The sequence below is a fragment of the Gadus macrocephalus genome, chromosome 15 (assembly GCF_031168955.1).
Source record: "Gadus macrocephalus chromosome 15, ASM3116895v1".
NCBI lineage: Eukaryota > Metazoa > Chordata > Actinopteri > Gadiformes > Gadidae > Gadus > Gadus macrocephalus.
Genome location: NC_082396.1, coordinates 14,905,642 through 14,924,574, shown reverse-complemented (window position 1 = coordinate 14,924,574; position 18,933 = coordinate 14,905,642). Strand labels below are relative to the sequence as shown.

At 43.5% G+C, this 18,933-nt stretch overlaps 3 protein-coding genes across 4 annotated transcripts in view; all 3 read left to right on the top strand.

Moving 5' to 3' along the window:
• Window positions 1-12,970, top strand: part of actn2b (actinin, alpha 2b) — a 21,589-nt gene extending 8,619 nt beyond the window's left edge. For both annotated transcript variants that reach the window (XM_060073611.1, XM_060073609.1), the window contains 14 exons: window positions 700-785; window positions 1,224-1,316; window positions 1,821-2,051; window positions 2,369-2,516; window positions 2,662-2,812; window positions 6,201-6,309; window positions 7,112-7,252; window positions 7,581-7,763; window positions 8,052-8,186; window positions 8,818-8,994; window positions 9,628-9,774; window positions 11,305-11,370; window positions 11,475-11,633; window positions 12,355-12,970. In XM_060073611.1, coding sequence (XP_059929594.1) covers window positions 700-785; window positions 1,224-1,316; window positions 1,821-2,051; window positions 2,369-2,516; window positions 2,662-2,812; window positions 6,201-6,309; window positions 7,112-7,252; window positions 7,581-7,763; window positions 8,052-8,186; window positions 8,818-8,994; window positions 9,628-9,774; window positions 11,305-11,370; window positions 11,475-11,633; window positions 12,355-12,513 — 1,985 coding nt within the window. In that variant the 3' untranslated portion in view covers window positions 12,514-12,970. The remainder of the gene's footprint in view (window positions 1-699; window positions 786-1,223; window positions 1,317-1,820; window positions 2,052-2,368; window positions 2,517-2,661; window positions 2,813-6,200; window positions 6,310-7,111; window positions 7,253-7,580; window positions 7,764-8,051; window positions 8,187-8,817; window positions 8,995-9,627; window positions 9,775-11,304; window positions 11,371-11,474; window positions 11,634-12,354) is intronic.
• LOC132473462 (uncharacterized) lies at window positions 4,183-6,023 on the top strand. Its single transcript, XM_060073615.1, has 3 exons — window positions 4,183-4,849; window positions 4,961-5,019; window positions 5,107-6,023. Exons 1-3 carry the CDS (start codon window positions 4,830-4,832, stop codon window positions 5,835-5,837), a joined length of 810 nt encoding a protein of 269 aa, XP_059929598.1. The 5' UTR covers window positions 4,183-4,829; the 3' UTR covers window positions 5,838-6,023.
• Window positions 12,971-13,287: 317 nt separating the features above from the next.
• Window positions 13,288-18,421, top strand: LOC132473463 (ryanodine receptor 2-like). Its single transcript, XM_060073616.1, has 7 exons — window positions 13,288-13,645; window positions 15,328-15,447; window positions 15,890-15,994; window positions 16,179-16,250; window positions 16,397-16,475; window positions 16,647-16,759; window positions 17,840-18,421. Exons 1-7 carry the CDS (start codon window positions 13,598-13,600, stop codon window positions 18,074-18,076), a joined length of 774 nt encoding a protein of 257 aa, XP_059929599.1. The 5' UTR covers window positions 13,288-13,597; the 3' UTR covers window positions 18,077-18,421.
• Window positions 18,422-18,933: the final 512 nt, after the last annotated feature.

The window sequence follows — 18,933 nt, the reverse complement described above, 5'->3', positions numbered from 1 at the left end:
TTCGATAGAAGAGTTTCAATTTGACATAGGTGTGAATGGACTATATCTCAGTGTTGCGTCTTATTTGCTTGTGTGTTGAGTTTTGACACAATGAGCCAAGTTTTGCTAAATTTGTTCAAGCAATTAAACAAACTGTAAAACATAAATGTAACCATTTTATGCACCAGAGTTAGCCTTAGGTTAATTTACATATGCAGTCCCTAGGTAAAAATAAATACAACACATATCAAACTTTATCAATGCTTTTCAATGTGTATATGTGGTTGTCTTTATCTCATATACTTATAGAATACAGAAAAAAATGAATGCTACAATTTGAATATGATTTAATTGTATGCTGGAATCAAAGTAAGAGTAAGAAGCAAAAAAGCAGAGTTTCCTTCAATTTATGATCTGTTTCCCCGCATGTATTCCACATTGTGGAAAAAACAATAACCATCCCAAAGTCTGCCCTACATTGCGATGAAAGCCCTCCGATAGAGTTTCTCTCACTAACCCTCCGTGACTCCTGCCACTTTCCTCAGCAGCAAATGAACAAGTATCAAACCCCCAGAAATAGCATCGGGGTAGGACCCAAATATACTAATGCTGCTGTCTTCACCTTCCCCCCGGGGGTTTCAGTGCGTCTTCCGACCCTGCCTTGTTCTAGTTTTCCTTTACCTCATCTTCTGTGTCACCCCCACATTCTCCACGCTGCAGATATCATCAACACCCCCAAGCCTGACGAGAGAGCCATCATGACCTATATGTCCTGCTTCTACCACGCCTTCGCTGGAGCCGAGCAGGTAGAAAATAAGATGACAAAAGGCGGTTTAACCACACTGATGGGCGGACCCTGTGGTTAGGGTGTTTTGACTCCCAGCTGAAACGTGGTTGTTTTCTACCAACTAAAGCCTAGGTTTATGCTCCTACATGACATGTACAGACAAAATCTAACTTATCCAGCTTGGATAACAGTTTCTGCAAGATCACTCTAGGTCACCTTGAATAGAGGGTCAGCTAAATGGTTGATTCATTTCAGTGCAGTGTGTCAAAGGTTCCCTCAAATCAAGAGGATGAGTGCCTATTCCTTATCATTTCTCTCTCTCTCTCTCTCTCTCTCTCTCTCTCTCTCTCTCTCTCTCTCTCTCTCTCTCTCTCTCTCTCTCTCTCTCTCTCTCTCTCTCTCTCTCTCTCTCTCTCTCTCTCTCTCTCTCTCTCTCTCTCTGTGTTTCCATGGTCAGGCCGAGACAGCAGCTAACCGGATCTGCAAGGTACTGGGCGTGAACCAGGAGAACGAGAAGCTGATGGAGGAGTACGAGCGACTTGCAAGTGAGGTAAGAAACTGATTTTCAGACGCTTAACACAAAGCCTCAACCATAAAAAGCTCAGAGCAGCAAACTCGGTCTCAAACATCTATATGTGGATGTGTACATTAAGTCCTATACTTACCCTCCCTTCCATCCTTCCATCCTCCTCTTCTCTTCCCTCCCTCCCTCCCTCCCTCCCTTCCTCCCTGCCTCGCTCCCTCATCCCCCTTCCCTCCCTCCCTTCCTTACATCCTTCCCTCCTCCTTCCCTCCCTCCCTTCCATCCTTCCTTCCTCCTCCCCTCCCTCCCGACCTCCCTGCCTCGCTACCTCATCCCCCTTCCCTCCCTCCCTCCCTCCCTCCCTCCCTCCCTCCCTTCCATCCTTCCTTCCTCCTCCCCTCCCTCCCTCCCACCCTCCCTGCCTCGCTCCCTCATCCCCCTTCCCTCCCTCCCTCCCTCCAACCCTGCCTCCCACCCTGCCTCCCTCCCTCCCTCCCTCCCTCCAACCCTCCCCCCTCCCTCCATCTAAAGCTACTGGAGTGGATCCAGCGCACCACCCCCTGGCTGGAGAACCGCACGGCGGAGAAGACCATGAGCGAGATGCAGCGGAAGCTGGAGGACTTCCGGGACTACCGGCGCATGCACAAGCCCCCCAAGGTGCAGGAGAAGTGCCAGCTTGAAATCAGCTTCAACACCCTGCAGACCAAGCTGCGCATCAGCAACCGGCCCGCCTTCATGCCCTCTGAGGGGAAGATGGTGTCTGTAAGTCCGGCCCAAGTCCTCACACCACCCCCACCCCTACCAGCACCCAACAGCCCATCAGCCTTGATGGACAATCCATAGTTACACACCGATTGCTACTGTATTGGATTCTCGGTGCGCATCGAAACGACCATTTGATCGCTTTGAAGCATCTTGAATCGAACGCGTGCATGACATAGGGGAGTTGCATATCTTCAGACCGTGTGTTGTGACATTGTTCTCAATGCACGTACAACAGAGTCCTCTCTTATTTCTTAGCCCATGGCTTTGGAATGAACTGTTGCGTGGGCTTGTGTGTGCGTCGTGTCCTCACCCAGGACATAGCCAGTGCCTGGCAGGGCCTGGAGCAGGCAGAGAAGGGCTATGAAGAATGGTTGCTCACAGAGATCCGCAGGTTGGAGAGGCTGGACCACCTGGCTGAAAAGTTCAGGCAGAAGGCCACCACCCATGAGACCTGGGCCACCGGTCAGTCCCCCCCCCCACGGGTTGTTTTTTTTTGTCTCTACTTTTCCCCGTGTGTTACGTCCTCCCCCTACAATACATGTCCAACGCTAGCCTAAGACATCGTGATGTTTGAATGTCCTGCATGTCTCTCCTGCGTCTCGTGTAGGCAAAGAGCAGGTCCTCTCCGAGAAGGACTATGAAGCGGCCTCGCTGACAGAGATACGAGCCCTGCTGAGGAGGCACGAGGGCTTTGAGAGCGACCTGGCCGCCCACCAGGACAGGGTGGAGCAGATCGCCGCCATCGCACAGGAGCTCAAGTATGTACTCCGGGATTAAGGACCGCTTTTCGCTTTTTGTGCCAGCTCTCTGGTTACTCATTCATTACAGTAATTACCTGTTCACTTCAGGGTTATGAAAGGACAGTGATCATTTTTATTTGTACCAATTTTGTTCAATATATATGTGTACTATATATATATATATATATATATATATATATATATATATATACAGTACACATATATACATGTATCTATAAAAATATTTATAGTACATATATATATTGAACATATATATATAGATATAGATATATTTATATAAAGAGATATATAGATATATATATAGATATTATTATTTGTTGAAGACTTCCATGTTTTGGATGAATTCAATTTCGTCAATGTACAGGGACATTGTAGTTTGTCTATAAAGACAGATAATTCTGCAATATTTTCGGCGCTGTGATCATTAGGTACCTGTGATGCTCTGTTGCAGTGATTATATAATCAGCTGCTACTTGCTGGGTATCATCATCACAGGCATCGTTGTATTAAAGGTGTCAAACAAAGGTGTTTGTAGTCTAACTCCATTCTGGTTACTGAAACTCGTTTTAAGTTAGTGAATATTCTGAACACATTGGGAACCTTTGAAAAGTAATTAAAAGTGTATTACACCCACATTAAGAGGAGATAATGTCTCTGTAACTCTGCCAGTCAATCATATTAGCTGACATAAATCAAACCCTTACCCAGAAAACTCTCCTCTGACGCACATTAATGTATTTAGAATTGAACAAACCCAAATAAACAGATATCTCGGCGTACCCTTTAAGCTCATGAGCATACCGAATAAAGTAGGTTCTCTGTAAACAATACCAGTTATTCAATACAATACAATACAGTACACCATACAGTACACAAGTAAACATAGGTTGTGTTTTTTAAAATGAGAAAATAAGTAGGGCATTCCATGCCAGCCCAAACGTCACAGCGCCCTTCAACATCAGCAGAACCCCCATCTTTTGTAGCAACAAGACTCGAGAGACGATGTTTTGCATTACTTTGAGCTTCTCTCCCGGTGAGGGCATCACTTTAGCCTGGCGTGTCAAGGAACATTCAGGTGCAGAGTGCACAATCCCAGCTGCATCTGCCTGCAGGTGTTATTTGAGGTTTCATCCCATGTCGCAATACTCTTTGAACTGTGATTGTCAAAACAAGTAGAGGGTGAGTGAAATAAATACGATCTAATTGGCTCCATCCCAGTGTGTGCACACACACACACACACACACACGCACACGCACACGCACGCGCACGCGCACACACACACACACACACACACACACACACACACACACACACACACACACACAATAAAGGCTGTACATGCACTCTCAGTCATGTCTGTGTTTGTTTGTTTGTGCCCAGAAAGGGTCTTTGTGTATGATAAGAACATAATGGGTATGATCTGGAAAAGCAACCATCAAAAAATATAATTCTGACAGATGATTAGGATGAAAGGCCTGATAACAGATTGTTCCCAATGGAGGTTGAGTGAGAGGCAGAGAAGGGTCTAGTTCAGCTGTACTAGTGACTGCTGGCACTGAAGAGGAGCCAGCAGCAAAACAACAGATTCATTCAGACTTTAGAGTTCACAGCAGGGTCACATAGCCAGAGACCAGACAACATATACCGGGCTACGGTCACATTGAAGGCCTGGATGCTCAATTCAGATGTCATTTGCCTCTGATCTGACTTTCCATATTATGATCGCATGGCCAGAGTTTACATATCATATGCATATCAAGGGCAAGATTTTAGATGACCAAATTAGTTTGATGACATCTAACGATGAAATCATAAACAAGGACTGAGGCCACTTCATTGTGATTTGAGGTAACATGTTTTTTTCTAACCAGAATTTATCAATTAGTAATCAACGACAACAAGGCGTCTACTTTTACCTTGCTGCACTTTGATTGGACAAAGACAACTTCCTGGTTCATGTTAAGATGATCCACTTAAGTTGGCCTTCCAGCAGCGTTGTATCTTGGTGGCATAATGTCTCTGTGGATATTAAGGTAAGCAGTACTTTTAATCAGTTTATTATGTACTGTGATATTTAATATTTGTGGTATTTCTTAACTATTCTTATTCAAATACTATACTCTTCAAAATGTATATATTTCCAGCACGTGGCTTTTAATTGCGGTGTTTGGACGCCTGGCCCATAGCTACCCTTTTAAAAATGGTAATTATAATAAATATGCCTTATTTCTCCAACATTGGAACAATGGCCCTGTTTGACTTTAACTTAATTGTCTCTATCCTCTTACAGAATGGAATCCGAATGAGGCTGATTTTGATGGCCCCTTCACCAACATGGACTCTACTCTAAGCTACAACAATGGCAATTCTAAAAGTTCTTATTCTGACCCTAGATATGAAACCCAAAATGGTGGCTACTTCCCCCTTGATCCTGTAGACGGTTATGATGGATTTGGTGGTTCTGAAGGTTACCAAGAAAGCAATAGCTATTCTCCAGTAGCTTCACTGGGTGGTGGTGGTGCTTCTTCTGGGTGGGTTCCTCGGACTACAGGCACCGGCACCATGCGTCTTCCGCAACAACGGTTCCAAGCAGCTGGTGAACTACTGCGCTCTGAAGCAATCCATGAAGATGGGGATTCAGAAGGTGAAACGCAAGAACGTAACTACTACGTAGACGATCCGACGTCAACGCCGTATGGCTTCCAGCCGGGCGAGCTGACCAACATTGAGGCCTTCTATGAAGGGGGACATTTCGAAGGGGAAACCCAGGAACGGGGGTTCAGGCCTGCCGGACAGACGGATGACGGGCAGACGGCTGAATCAGTAGGTGAAGAGCCGGCCGGCCCAGCGTTGTCTCCTGACGATGGTAACCCTACAGTCCTGTCTTCGCTCCGCCACTTCTTGCTCCTCTACAAGAGGGGTCTCCTATATCCAGGAACGATGGAACACTACGCGTCGGAGTACACGGAAGGCAAGCATGAGCGGGAGGAGCTGCAGAAATGGCGACACGGCTTGTACTGATGTGAACCACCGCTATACAGACTCAATATAGCGGCTATATTGATGGTGCTGTTACCAGTAAAAACAGCCGAAGGAATGTCTCAATGAAGGGGAGCTTCATTGCTTGGCTGTTGTCTGTCTACAGGAAATGACTTGCCACTGTTTCCTGCTCGTTTACTTGGAAAGAATAAAATATTAATCAACCTGGCTTTTCAATTCATTTTTATTTTCTATGCAGTTTATATGCCACATACTATGGACTAATCTATTTAAATGATTATTCCCATATCAATAATTGTATACAGTTCAACAGCAATCTGTTAATGTCACGGCGCTCCACCCTAGCCAGATGTAAACTAAAGCATTGGTATGCTGTGTTTTCAGTGAACTAGACTACCATGATGTGGCTGCTGTTAACCAGCGCTGCCAGGCCATCTGTGACCTATGGGACCAGCTGGGAACGTTGACTCAGAAGAGGCGGGAGGCGCTGGAGGTGAGGAGGAAATTAATTTCAATGGGCAACGATATCTGGATTTAAGAACGCATGACAAACTATTCAATAAAAGCGTTTTGTTTTTATGTGATCTCCTCCCTATACGAACTTGACCCAGTCAACTAAACCATACAAAAGGCTTCACTCCATGCCGGCCAGGCTCTAGGTGTAAATGGTGCAGACATGACTTGATTCATGTGGGGATAAATGGATTCCCTCCCACAGCCTTAAGCCCCCTTAACCTAGATCGGGGGGGGGGTGTAGCAGTGGGAGGCTGTCTGGGGACGGTCTGTCCTGGATCAAAGCCCACTGGCCACTACATCTGAGCTGCTCTGATCCCTGGTGGCACGGCGGCCCTGGCCCAGTGTGTGGGATTAGCCTGAGTGAGTGACGAGCACAGGGGCCTACTTTCTGTAAATCTCCCTCTGCTGGAAGCCCTTGCTGGTGGGCCGCATCTCGGATGTGTGCCAATCTCTGGGCAGCCGGGGGGGTCAACGAGGCTAACAATGAGTTGTATCCAGGATTAGTCATCCAAACGGGTGAAGGGGATGTTGCTTTTCAGAATAGTCTCGGTCGATATTTAGATCTGTCCTCATCAACTCCAGTAATGAACGTCATTAAAGTGGACCATGCAAGTCTATCATTAGTGTACTGTATCTAATGTAATACTGTTTCCATGCATTTGTTTCATACCCACGTCATGTATAAACACACCTCCCAACACTGCACCACTAGGGCTCCATTTGCGCAAAGGTGTTTGTGTAGGTGGTGTTTTTACGGCCTTGCCTCTGGTGATCCTCAGCGGACAGAGAAGCTGCTGGATACCATAGACCAGTTGTTCCTTGAGTTTGCGAAGAGAACGGCTCCGTTTAACAACTGGATGGAGGGAGCCATGGAGGACCTGCAGGACATGTTTATCGTGCACACCATCGAAGAGGTCCAGGTATGTCATAGGAACCAAACACTGTCCAATAAATCTGCTCACTCTTGATTTTTGGTGTGTGTGTGTATTGCCTTACCACCAGTTCATTCTAGGTATACTTTTATGAGTATTCACTTTTGTTCATCCTCCCTGTTTTATATCCCTGTTAAGAGTATTCCTCATGGGAAGTCACTTTCCTCTTTTATAAAACACAACGGCGAGTCACGAAAGTGCATACGTGACTCTTCTTTCTGAGGAGATTTAAACCCGTTGTTCAAAGTCACGGTGCATGAGTCACGGTTGTGCTTTGGTCAAGCCTTCCGTCGTCTTCCTCCCCTTGCCTCTCTAGAGCCTCATTGCAGCCCACGAGCAGTTCAAGGCCACCCTCCCCGAGGCGGACGGAGAGCGGCAGGCCATCGTGGGGATCCAGAACGAGGTGCAGAAGATCTCCCAGAGCTATGGCATCAAGGCCAGCGACATCAACCCCTACTGTACCATCACCATGGAGGATCTCATGAACAAGTGGGACAAGGTATACTCACTAACTATACTTAGTTAGTATAGAAATGTGTAGATTGATTGATTGTCTGCATGTATGGCATCAAAAAAAGTAATGAAACTGAGGTGGATTTAGGTCAATTGGCCTTTCATATGGTCAGTTATGCTAGGGATATTATAATTATCAAACAATTATATATCTTGGAAGAGTTGTAGTTCACTCCAAAGTTTGCTGCATTTTATTAAAATAAAATACAGACTTTTGTTTTCCTCCAAAGAAACCTGCCTTCCTCAACACTGTCTCATGTGCCTGTGTGTTTAGATCAAGAAGTTGGTTCCTGGGAGGGATGGCTCCCTACAGGAAGAGATGGCGCGCCAGCAGGCCAACGAAAGGCTGAGACGACAGTTTGCTGCCCAGGCTAACCTCATTGGACCGTGGATTCAGACCAGGATGGAGGTGGGTCTTCAGCAACCTGGCATCGCCAGACGAATTGCAAACTAGAATTAGTCAAGAACTTCTCCGCTCATTTTTGCTTTCCAAGCCTGACGACCAATCACATCAACGAGATGGGTGTGCGTCAGTGAGCCAGTCTTTGTTGGTAGTAGTTTGTTCTTCCTTTTGTGAAATACATACCCTCCTGTTAATTTTATCTTGAAAGTGGAATCAACAGACTCCTTGGTGTATAACTTATTTTACAACAGAAAAAAGTTATCCATCTTTGTTGTTGAAAATGCCCTCATGCACCTCATTTTAGACCAACAGTTGTGATTGGTCGGTCTAGCTCGTACCGGGAAGAAAAGGTTTTGTATGGGAGGGGAGCCAGACCTTTTCTGCAGAGCAAATGAAATATGATTTGTCAGGTTCCCAGGCTAGGTCTTTAGACATAAGCCAGAAAAAAACTGAGCCCAAGCACGAAGAAAAGCTTTCTTTCTTTCTTTCTTTCTTTCTTTCTTTCTTTCTTTCTTTCTTTCTTTCTTTCTTTCTTTCTTTCTTTCTTTCTTTCTTTCTGATGAAGGTGGAACTTCACCAGTTGTATCATTAATTGACGTGTCAAAAAGGGTTGACGTCACCTATGCTGTCTTGGCAGGAGGTTGGCCGCTGTTCCCTGGAGATGGGAGCCCTGGAGGACCAGATGACCCAGCTGAAGCAGTTTGAGCACATCATTGTTGCTTATAAACCCAACATTGACAAGCTGGAGGGAGACCACCAGCTCATCCAAGAGTCGCTGGTGTTTGATAACAAACACACCAACTACACCATGGAGGTACACTAACACCCAAGACAGTTTCGTTAACACACATGCACGCACACTTTTTTTCCACCTAGTCTTTAATTTAGTAAAGCTACTTAAGTCCTTGGCAGCTCCATCAATCTATACCTAGAATTGCAGTACATAAAAAATATACATTAGCAAGTTGTTGTGTATTCAGTCCTATTATGTGGTGTTCCTGTTATTCCATCACACCATCAGAGGGGCGCACTTACCTAGTGTTACTGATACTGTGTAGTCTGATGTAGAGTGAAAGGAGAAGAATACAGTGATGCACGTCTATTGAACTTACAGTGCCCGTCTCGTTCTTTATTTCTTTAAATTAGCAAGTACAAGTCTAGTATAGAACACAAGTGTTTCGCATACACGTTTCCTCTGAGGAAAAAAGAGCAGCCATCCTTAATTAATGATTTATTGGATTAGTTTTTTACCTCAGAAGTCCTCAATCACCGTCCACAAACTATCAATGGGGTCTGAATATGTGCATATATTCAGATGCAGGCAGTCTGCACTCTAGCATCATCAACATCTCTTATTTCGGTGTAGCAAATCTTTGGAGGGATACAGGAGGAAATACAAGGAGGAATACGTGTATTCATCTGACCTCTGAACCCTGCGCTCAAACAGCACATACGGGTGGGCTGGGAGCAGCTGTTGACCACCGTCGCCCGCACCATCAACGAGATTGAGACCCAGGTCCTGATCCGGGACGCCAAGGGCATCAGCCAGCAGCAGATGAACGAGTTCCGCTCCTCCTTCAGTCACTTTGACAGGGTAGGGTGCTGCGGCTCTCACTCCAATGTATATAAGGAGATCAACAAGATGGCAAGAGAGGGCCTAATGTTTCCTAGAAGATATTGGCCCAGGGTTAGATTCTTATGGTATGTAAGAAATGAAAGGAGTATTCATTTGCTAGGAAGCAATTTTTTTTTTTTACAAGAATGTTGATCTGGGCAGATAAAAAAACAAGCACTATTCAGAACACAAAGTTTATTGTAAGTATTTTTTATTATGTGTGTAACCTATTTTGTACGAATTTAAATATTTTCTTCATCTTATAACTGTGACATTTTTGTTTTTCTTTCTATAGGTTTAGGTTATATATTTGTTAGGTTTCATTCTGTTTCCCTAAACTTGTCTGACTTCTCCCAAGTCACTAATGCTCTTAAAGGGGTAGTTCGGAATTTTGGACATAGGGCCTGATTCCCAAGTGAGCATTGGTATTCTATATCACTGGAGACAGTTTTCAACACATTTCATACAGTCCTTCTAGTTGCAGAGTTCGCTCGTGCTAGGCTAGCGCAAGTCAACGGGCAATGCTAGCCTGCTATTAAAAACAGTCTTACCCACTCCACAGTAGACCCGAGGTAAATCAATTATAACGCCAGACTATAGATTTAAATGTCTGTGTTGATAGAATAATGTTAGAAATAAAACTAACCTTGCATCGCATGAATCATCGAGGGACTACTCTCTCAGCAGAAGCGGAATTTTACTATGCGCTGGTTAGGTTTGTAACCGAATCACGACAGAAGAACGTAAACAGAGAAGCGTGGGACAGAAGCGCAATTGAACGACTAGGCAACATGATGGTTCAGTGTGCTTTTAGAAATTGTAGAAATAAACGGTACAGATGGGCACCACAAAGTTTCCACCAATTTCCAGTGCGAGATCCAGAAAGGACTCAACTGTGGCTTGTTGCTGCTGGCTTGGACATCAAAACACCGGCTCGTACATGTACGGTTCGTTGGATACAACAAATTCCTCATAATCGTCTTCAAAAGCAGATGCATCGCTAACTCCCCCCAAACGTGGGCATATCTTGTTAATTGAATACGCTTATAGAATTCCTTCGTTCACTGTACTCTGCGTTTGTAGCAATGACAGCGGCAGGTAACCTAGGTATCAGTCCGCCGCTGCCGTAGCTTACGTACAGGAATATAAACACTGCTGCTGAGACCCCGCAATTCCCTAAAAATGCAATGCAATGCAAGGTTGGTTTTATTTCTAACATTATTCTATAAACAGACATTTAGATTTATAGTCTGTCGTTATAATTGATTTACCTCGGGTGTACTGTGGAGTGGGTAAGACTGTTTTTAATAGCAGGCTAGCATTGCCCGTTGACTTGCGCTAGCCTAGCACGAGCGAACTCTGCAACTAGAAGGACTGTATGAAATGTGTTGAAAACTGTCTCCAGTGATATAGAATACCAATGCTCACTTGGGAATCAGGCCCTATGTCCAAAATTCCGAACTACCCCTTTAACGCTAACAGTTAACACATCTGAACTTTCGCTCTTAGAAGAAGAACGGAGCCATGGAGACAGATGATTTCAGAGCTTGCCTCATCTCCATGGGTTACGATCTGGTAAGAGCATGGTGTTGCTAGGGTACAACAATTTCGAGATCTAAAAATGGTTTGTTGTGTTTCTAAAACCAAGGCACCTGTTACCCCTGATAACTTATTAACAGGGAGAGGTGGAGTTTGCCCGTATCATGCTGCTGGTGGACCCCAATGCCTCCGGGGCCGTCTCCTTCCAGTCCTTCATCGACTTCATGACCAGAGAAACCGCTGACACAGACACTGCTGACCAGGTCGTGGCCTCCTTCAGGATCCTGGCAACTGACAAGGTAGATGGGTTTGGTTTTGCCTATTCCATCTGTCTAGTTTTCCCTTTTCTTCTGAAGAACGACTCGGATGGTGAAATACCACAAGTGTTTTTCTTCAGATTAAAGCCCAAACCAGTGTGCCAGGCTCTGACGCATGCAAATACGTTTTTTTCCGCCTCATGTGCTTTGATACATTAAGAAAATCTGTTTTATTTATTTCTTATGTCACACTGCAAATGTGATTCACACTCCATATGCTGTGTTATGTTAGGTTAATTATATTCAAGATTTAAAGACAATGCAATATATTAAAAACGGCATATCTTGCTTCGGGAATTTGATATTTGCAAGAAGCCTGTTAAAGATGTAAAGAAGATGTTCGGAACAAAGTGGCAGAAATACTTGGATCGAGTCCTCATCGAGTCCATCATTTCGATGGATCCCAGAGATTCAGTCATTATTTTATTCTAATTTATTTTATTTAGTTTTTATTTGTTGAGTGAGCCAATATCATTGTAAATAATAGAGTAATAAAGTGGTTTGTTCATGTTGTCTATAAAAAGTCTACCCTCATCATATTCCCTTCACACAGTATACTGCATTTCTTTAGATTTGGTTAGCTCTGCGGAACCTTCCTCACCCATGCCATCTCATGCTATCTCATGCTATCTCATGCTATGTCATGGTATCCCATTATCTCATGGTATCTCATGCTAGCTCATTTACTCCCTTTCTGTCCCAGCCCTATATCCTTGTGGAGGAGCTGAGGAGGGAGCTGCCCCCTGACCAGGCGGAGTACTGCATCATGAGGATGCCTCCCTACAAGTGCCCCGGGGCGCCACCGGGGGCGCTAGACTACACTGCCTTCTCCACTGCGCTTTATGGGGAGAGCGACCTTTAACCCCACCAATCTACTCTGCTAATGGTTTTATTTTACCCCCCCCCCCCCCCCCTCGTGGGTGGACTCTTCCTTTTTTGATGATTTATTTTTTGTTGAAAATAGCAGATGAGTTTGAGTTTGAAAGGAAATCTGCTTGTGGTGTCAGCCATTGATATTTGTATGTTGGTCTACAATCATGATGCACATTATGAAATTGGATTGAATGGTCTTTTTTGAATCACGTTGCCCCTTAAATTAATTAAATTATTAAACACTACAAAAATTTTCAATTTCATTCGCATCCCAACATGTGTCACGATTTTATAAATTATTTTTGGTTTAATGCAAGTTTATTTTTCAGTTGCTTTAAATTAGATTTTTTTCAGGTCCGGTTGAAAAGCCTTATTTTTTGCAAATACAATGCCAAACGCAATCAATATGAAAAATTATGCAATAAATAAATACACCACAAATGTTAGACACTATCTTGTCACTATCAGAATGTTTTAGAACAGCTGGATATCTGTGGCACTCGAAGCTTCTCTCAATGATGTATCCTCAAGCTACAGAATATTAACTTTTAGAAGAATTTGACCTTTTCTGAATGATGAATACAGCCGTGTTGTGGAATTTCTCGTAGGTATTTTGGTGGATAGAAAATTAAATAATTTTAGTAGTCTAATTGTTGGCTTTGGCAAAGTAGGGAGATGAAAATTGTACTGAAGAGGGTATGCATTCAATAAAACTAACTGAAAAAAATTTCATGCTTGTTTATTAGTTGCATTTCACTAGCGCTCTAGAGATAAATGAAAAAAATGGTGAACACTGGACATTAAATATTCATTAGGAATTGTGTAGGTACTTAAATGTCACTGTATTGACTATACGATACGGAGTATTAACGTCCTGGAGGTTGTTTTGTTAATTGCACCAAATGAAGTTGTGCTCTCGAGGAACTTTCCTCATTATGCAAATTGTATGTAATTATAATTTAGGCTCCGCCCACTGCTGAGCATCCCGCGAGCTGCGCTCCAAACTTTCACCTTCTCCTCTCTCCTTCAAAACTCCCTTTAACTTCGGCTGCTTTATTTGTTCCTTGGTTAAAATGACTGAGGCCAGAGAAAACGAAGAGGAAATTCAGTTTCTGCGCACGGTAAGGCCGTTTTCAGTTGTGTCTCTGGTTTATTAAATCATTTAGAGTGTATTTTTATGATGGTTTCCATCCAAACGACTGTAGCACACATGCCGGCTGGCTATCGTTATCTAGTGATGCGGCTGTCTTTATTAAATTAAGAACTGAAACCATTTTTTATTTACTTGAATAACCAATACATTCATTAGGTTAGAAAGGCTGGGCTAGCTTATATCTTCTCTTTCATTACATATTTTATCGTTGACAAATGCACTGTAGGCTAGTGGGCTACTGTAAGTTAAATCACACATGCTGCATTAACACTAGTACAACTGTTATAGGTTTAAATGGTAAGTATCATGCAACATTAATCTTATTTCTGCACATTGTGATACTATACAATACTTCACTATATTGTGTTAGCAAATTAAACCTTTTAAAAGGTGTTTCTTTTTTTTGTGTTTTTTTTTTCCAGACTAGAGATTGTTTTATCATGTTATCATTGTTCCAGTGTTTAGAGTACTCGATAACATCTTGCTATTTATACCCTATGATAAAGACATGTCAGAGTGAGTGTGTGACTGATGTGCAAACACACACACACACACACACACACACACACACACACACACACACACACACACACACACACACACACACACACACACACACACACACACACATACACACACATACACCACATCAAACAACATCTCGGTGGTAACATTCTATTAGCACTCACAGTTATTGTTTACATGAGCATGAACCTTTCTGTCAATTAATTTAGTTGTTCTGAGAGGCTAAGTCTCAGATTACAATTCCTTACAGCAGTTCATCATCAATTTGTATAACCTTCCTGCCAAAGTCACTTTAGCGTTGTGAAAGCATTGTAAACATGCTAGGGAACGTCATTAGCGAACGACACAGTAGTAAATGCAACGTAACCACTGTCAGCTCCAGCCACTGGCACTGAGAAGGCCCCTTACTGTCTGTGTGTATGATGATGTGTGGCTGACAGACTCCAGGGTTCCGTTGATATGGGAAGTGGAGGGGAAGGTGAACGTAAGGTCAGGCACGGCACTGCACTACGGTCCCAACATAGTGCCATGCAGCCTGGTTGCAGAGGTGTTGGTGGTCTGGTTTGACTGTGGAAAGCAGTCATCTGACCTTTGCATCCAGAATCTCCTTAAATAGACAGTGGAAACGGCTCATTCTGTTGACTTGGATATCTGTCCAGGATAGGAATGAAAAGGAGTCGAGCTAGCGTTCACGGCTGATGTGTCTATGCATTTGCGCTTCTTCAAACCTGTGGCTTCTATGTTGATTTTGGCTCAAGCAGTGATCTTTATTAATGTTTGTGTGTATATCTATGCGTCTGTGTGCCTGTGCGTTTATCTGACATTTGTGTCTTCACGTATGTCTGTGTGTGTGTGTGCGTGTGGGAGAGACTTGTATGGGCATCTCTTTATGCATTTGTGTGTGTGTTTGTGTGTGTGTGTATGTGTGTTTGTATATGTGTTTGCACGTGCACTTGTCTGTATGTGTGTGTTTGTGTGTCTGCATGTGTACTTGTCTGTGTGTGTGTTTGTATTTGCGTGTCTGTGTGTGTGTGTGTCTGTTTGCGCGCGCGTGTGTGTGTGTGTGTGTGTGTGTGTGTGTGTGTGTGTGTGTGCGCTGGTCGTCTGTGTGTGTTTCCATGTCAGGGGGACGAGGTGGTGTTGCAGAGCACCTTCAGCTCTGAGCAGGAGCAGCTGAAGTTGTGTCTGGCGGCTGAAGGCTTTGGCTGCAGACTCTGTGGTCTGGAGCCCACCTCTAACTGCAAGGTGCGGACCAAAACATCTCCTCTCCAACAGAGATACACCAGGACTAACTAATAATGCAGAACATGCAGTACTACTCTCCAGGGACAAAACAACATTTAGACATTTTAGAAAAATGGATAGAAAAGGGAAAGCTGCAGCAAGCAGATTACAAATTAATCCATTAATTCATTAAACCGTTAATTCGGAAATATGTTACCTTTGAATAACCTATTACATATTTATGATGAGTAGAGGTATAATTCCGACTGCACCACAGTTAAGGAAATTGTTAATAGTTGTAGTTGTATGATTATTAATTATAATGAAACATTTTAAGTCAATAATGAATCATTTAGAAGTGTAAATGTCTAAATTGTATATGTATGCAGATATTCATAATCTGCAAATCATAATAATATTTGTATTAATCTCGCTTCCTTTCATTTTTCTATATATTCTCCAGAATGTACCACCGGACCTCTCTGTGTGTGTATTTGTTCTGGCCCAGTGCCTCTCTGTCCGAGCCCTTCAAGAGATGCTGGCCTCTAGGGAGGACCCCACCGCAGGGGTAAGAGTGTCTCTTCACTCTCCTTTTATTCTATTCATTTCTCTTTTCCTTGCTCATTTCTTATTCTTCATTCTTCTCTTTTCCTCGTTCCTCTCTATTTTTTCTCTGTGTTTAACTGTCTTGCTAATTCATAAATGCCCCCTTGATAAATGAGACGGTACAGTGATGACCATTGTTTTTCCAGGCAGTCCCAGACTGTCATCGAACACTGTTGTATGGCCAGGCGGTGTTGTTCCGACATTCATACAGTGGCATGGTGAGGCATATAGATTATGTTAATGGATACATGTTGTGTTATGTATGGAAAGCAGTCATTATTTAATTAATTGCACTTCAAATCTTATGCATTATGGAAAGTTCTAAAAGCTTCCACTTGATTTAACTCTTTATTTTTACCCACAGTATCTCAGCTGTTTGTCCTCTTCTCTGTCTTCAACTGATAAGCTTGCATTTGATGTTGGTCTGCAAGAAGATAAAGAAGGTAATATTTTTATTGCAATAAAGCATTTCAAACTGGATAATCACGACACTTCCATGAGGAGTTTTACACCCGGCTGCAGCAGAGTGACGTGTATGTATGTGTATGTGTCCGTTTGTGTGAGTGTGTGTGTGTGTGTGTGCATGTGTGTGTGTTTGTGTGTATGTGTGTTAGGTGAGTCATGTTGGTGGACTGTGCACCCAGCGTCCATGCAGAGGTCAGAGGGCGAGAAGGTGCGTGTTGGAGATGACCTCATACTGGTCAGTATCTCCTCAGAGAGATACCTGGTAAGTGGAGGCATTTGAAAAGGTCAAACGTCAGAGTAATGTATTTTTAGAGGTCAAACAGTGACATGTAAATTCTATTCCGACACCATATTAACTCAAACACAATGATGTCGTACTTACTCAAACACTATAAGAATACTAAAAGCCATATATTTATATTTGTTATGCTTAATCTTTTTTCTGTAAGTGTAAGTATTTGCTGGACAAGGCTCTTTGTCATCATCAGGTGAACCAGTAAATTAGGGTCAGAAGCAGAGGTGATCCTAAAAACTATTCTAAACTGAACCTTGAATCTGTAGTGTTATAAATAGGTCTGTCACAGTTAAGAATTTTCCCTGTGGTAATGTAAGTTGGCTGAGCCAAGCCAAGTTTCCAAAGACGTGGCTTTGGAAGAATGAGAGATCGAATCATTGGGCCTAAGATCATTACAATGCTTAAAAGGTGGTCTGTTCATTGTGCAAGCATAAATGAAACCGCACAGCAGAATTAGAGCTTTGCACGAGGATGGATGTCATGCCACCAAGAAAAGAAAAAAACACAGTCGTCTAAATAGCTTTTTGTCTGCATCCCCTTATTAAGTCAATGTTTAGCTTTTGAATGTACTTTTCACTTGTTTTAACATTGAAATAGCTGTTAACCCTAACCCTAAACCCAAATGCCTTTTTTCTACTACCTTTTTTTAGTGTTTAAGAAAGTCTATTTATCTTTATCTTTAAGTTGGAGTTGCCAGCTCAAATCTGCAGGTCATAGAAATGGTCCTGAAGTCCTGATTCTAATTAAGTGGTGATTAGGAACGCATGAAGATGAGTTTTTAACCTAGTTGTGTGCTATCTGATCAGGGTAGCGTTGTGATGCACCTCGTGTTTTTCATTTTTTTTTGCCAGGCACATAAAAGTTTTGATGTGTTCAACTTTTGGTGCGTGGCACAGAGCAGCAACACTCATCAGGATGACAAAACCTAACAAAATATCCTAGTTGAGTTTCCCAGTCTTTGATTGGTGCAATTCAAGTTTGAATGGGGTTGAGCACAGTGCTTTGTATGGTGATGAACATGTTGTAATGGTCTTTGGTCTCCTTCAGCACCTGTCCTACGGCACTGCGCTGGACAACAGGCAGAGTGGTAGGGTGGTGGTGGACGCAGCCTTCCAGCAGACTCTGTGGAGCGTGGCGCCGGTCTGCTCTGCCGGTGGAGTGGCTCAAGGCACGGTTTACCCTCTTTTTTTTCTCCTTATCACCGCCGACAGAACCAAACTTCTGATTAACGAATCAATAATCCCAGCGCGTTTCCCTGTTGCAGAACATCTGCGGTCTGAATAGAGCAAACTAATTGCTCCATCGCTATTTCAGTAAATTGGAAGACGAAAGAAAGAAGGAAATCTCCTCCGTTATAATTATGCATTACACAGAGTTTGATGATGGCTTACTGATGTTATCCTTCCACTGATTTTTCTCATCAGTACTACTCTCAGATATTTAATTATTCATCTTTACCTATCGCAATTATAACTGCAGATGTCACATTAAACAGCTTTATCCCATTATACGTGAGCTTTAGTCTGACTCTGGTCTCAGGTGGTACCTGCAGGCTACCTGGAAGCTTCAGTCTGACTCTGGTCTCTGGTGGTACCTGTTGGCTAACTGGAAGCTTCAGCCTGACTCTGGTCTCTGGTGGTACCTGTTGGCTAACTGGAAGCTTCAGCCTGACTCTGGTCTCTGGTGGTACCTGTTGGCTAACTGGAAGCTTCAGCCTGACTCTGGTCTCTGGTGGTACCTGTTGGCTAACTGGAAGCTTCAGCCTGACTCTGGTCTCAGGTGGTACCTGTTGGCTAACTGGAAGCTTCAGCCTGACTGGTCTCTGGTTTCTGCTGGTACTTGTAGGCTACGTGAAGGCATTAGCCTGACTCTGGTCTCTGGTCTCTGCTGGTACTTGTAGGCTACGTGAAGGCATTAGCCTGACTCTGGTCTCTGGTCTCTGCTGGTACTTGTAGGCTACGTGAAGGCATTAGCCTGACTCTGGTCTCTGGTCTCTGCTGGTACTTGTAGGCTACGTGAAGGCTTTAGCCTGACTCTGGTCTCTGGTCTCTGCTGGTACTTGTAGGCTATGTGAAGGCTTTAGCCTGACTCTGGTCTCTGGTCTCTGGTTTCTGGTCTCTGGTGGACTCTGGTCTCTGGTC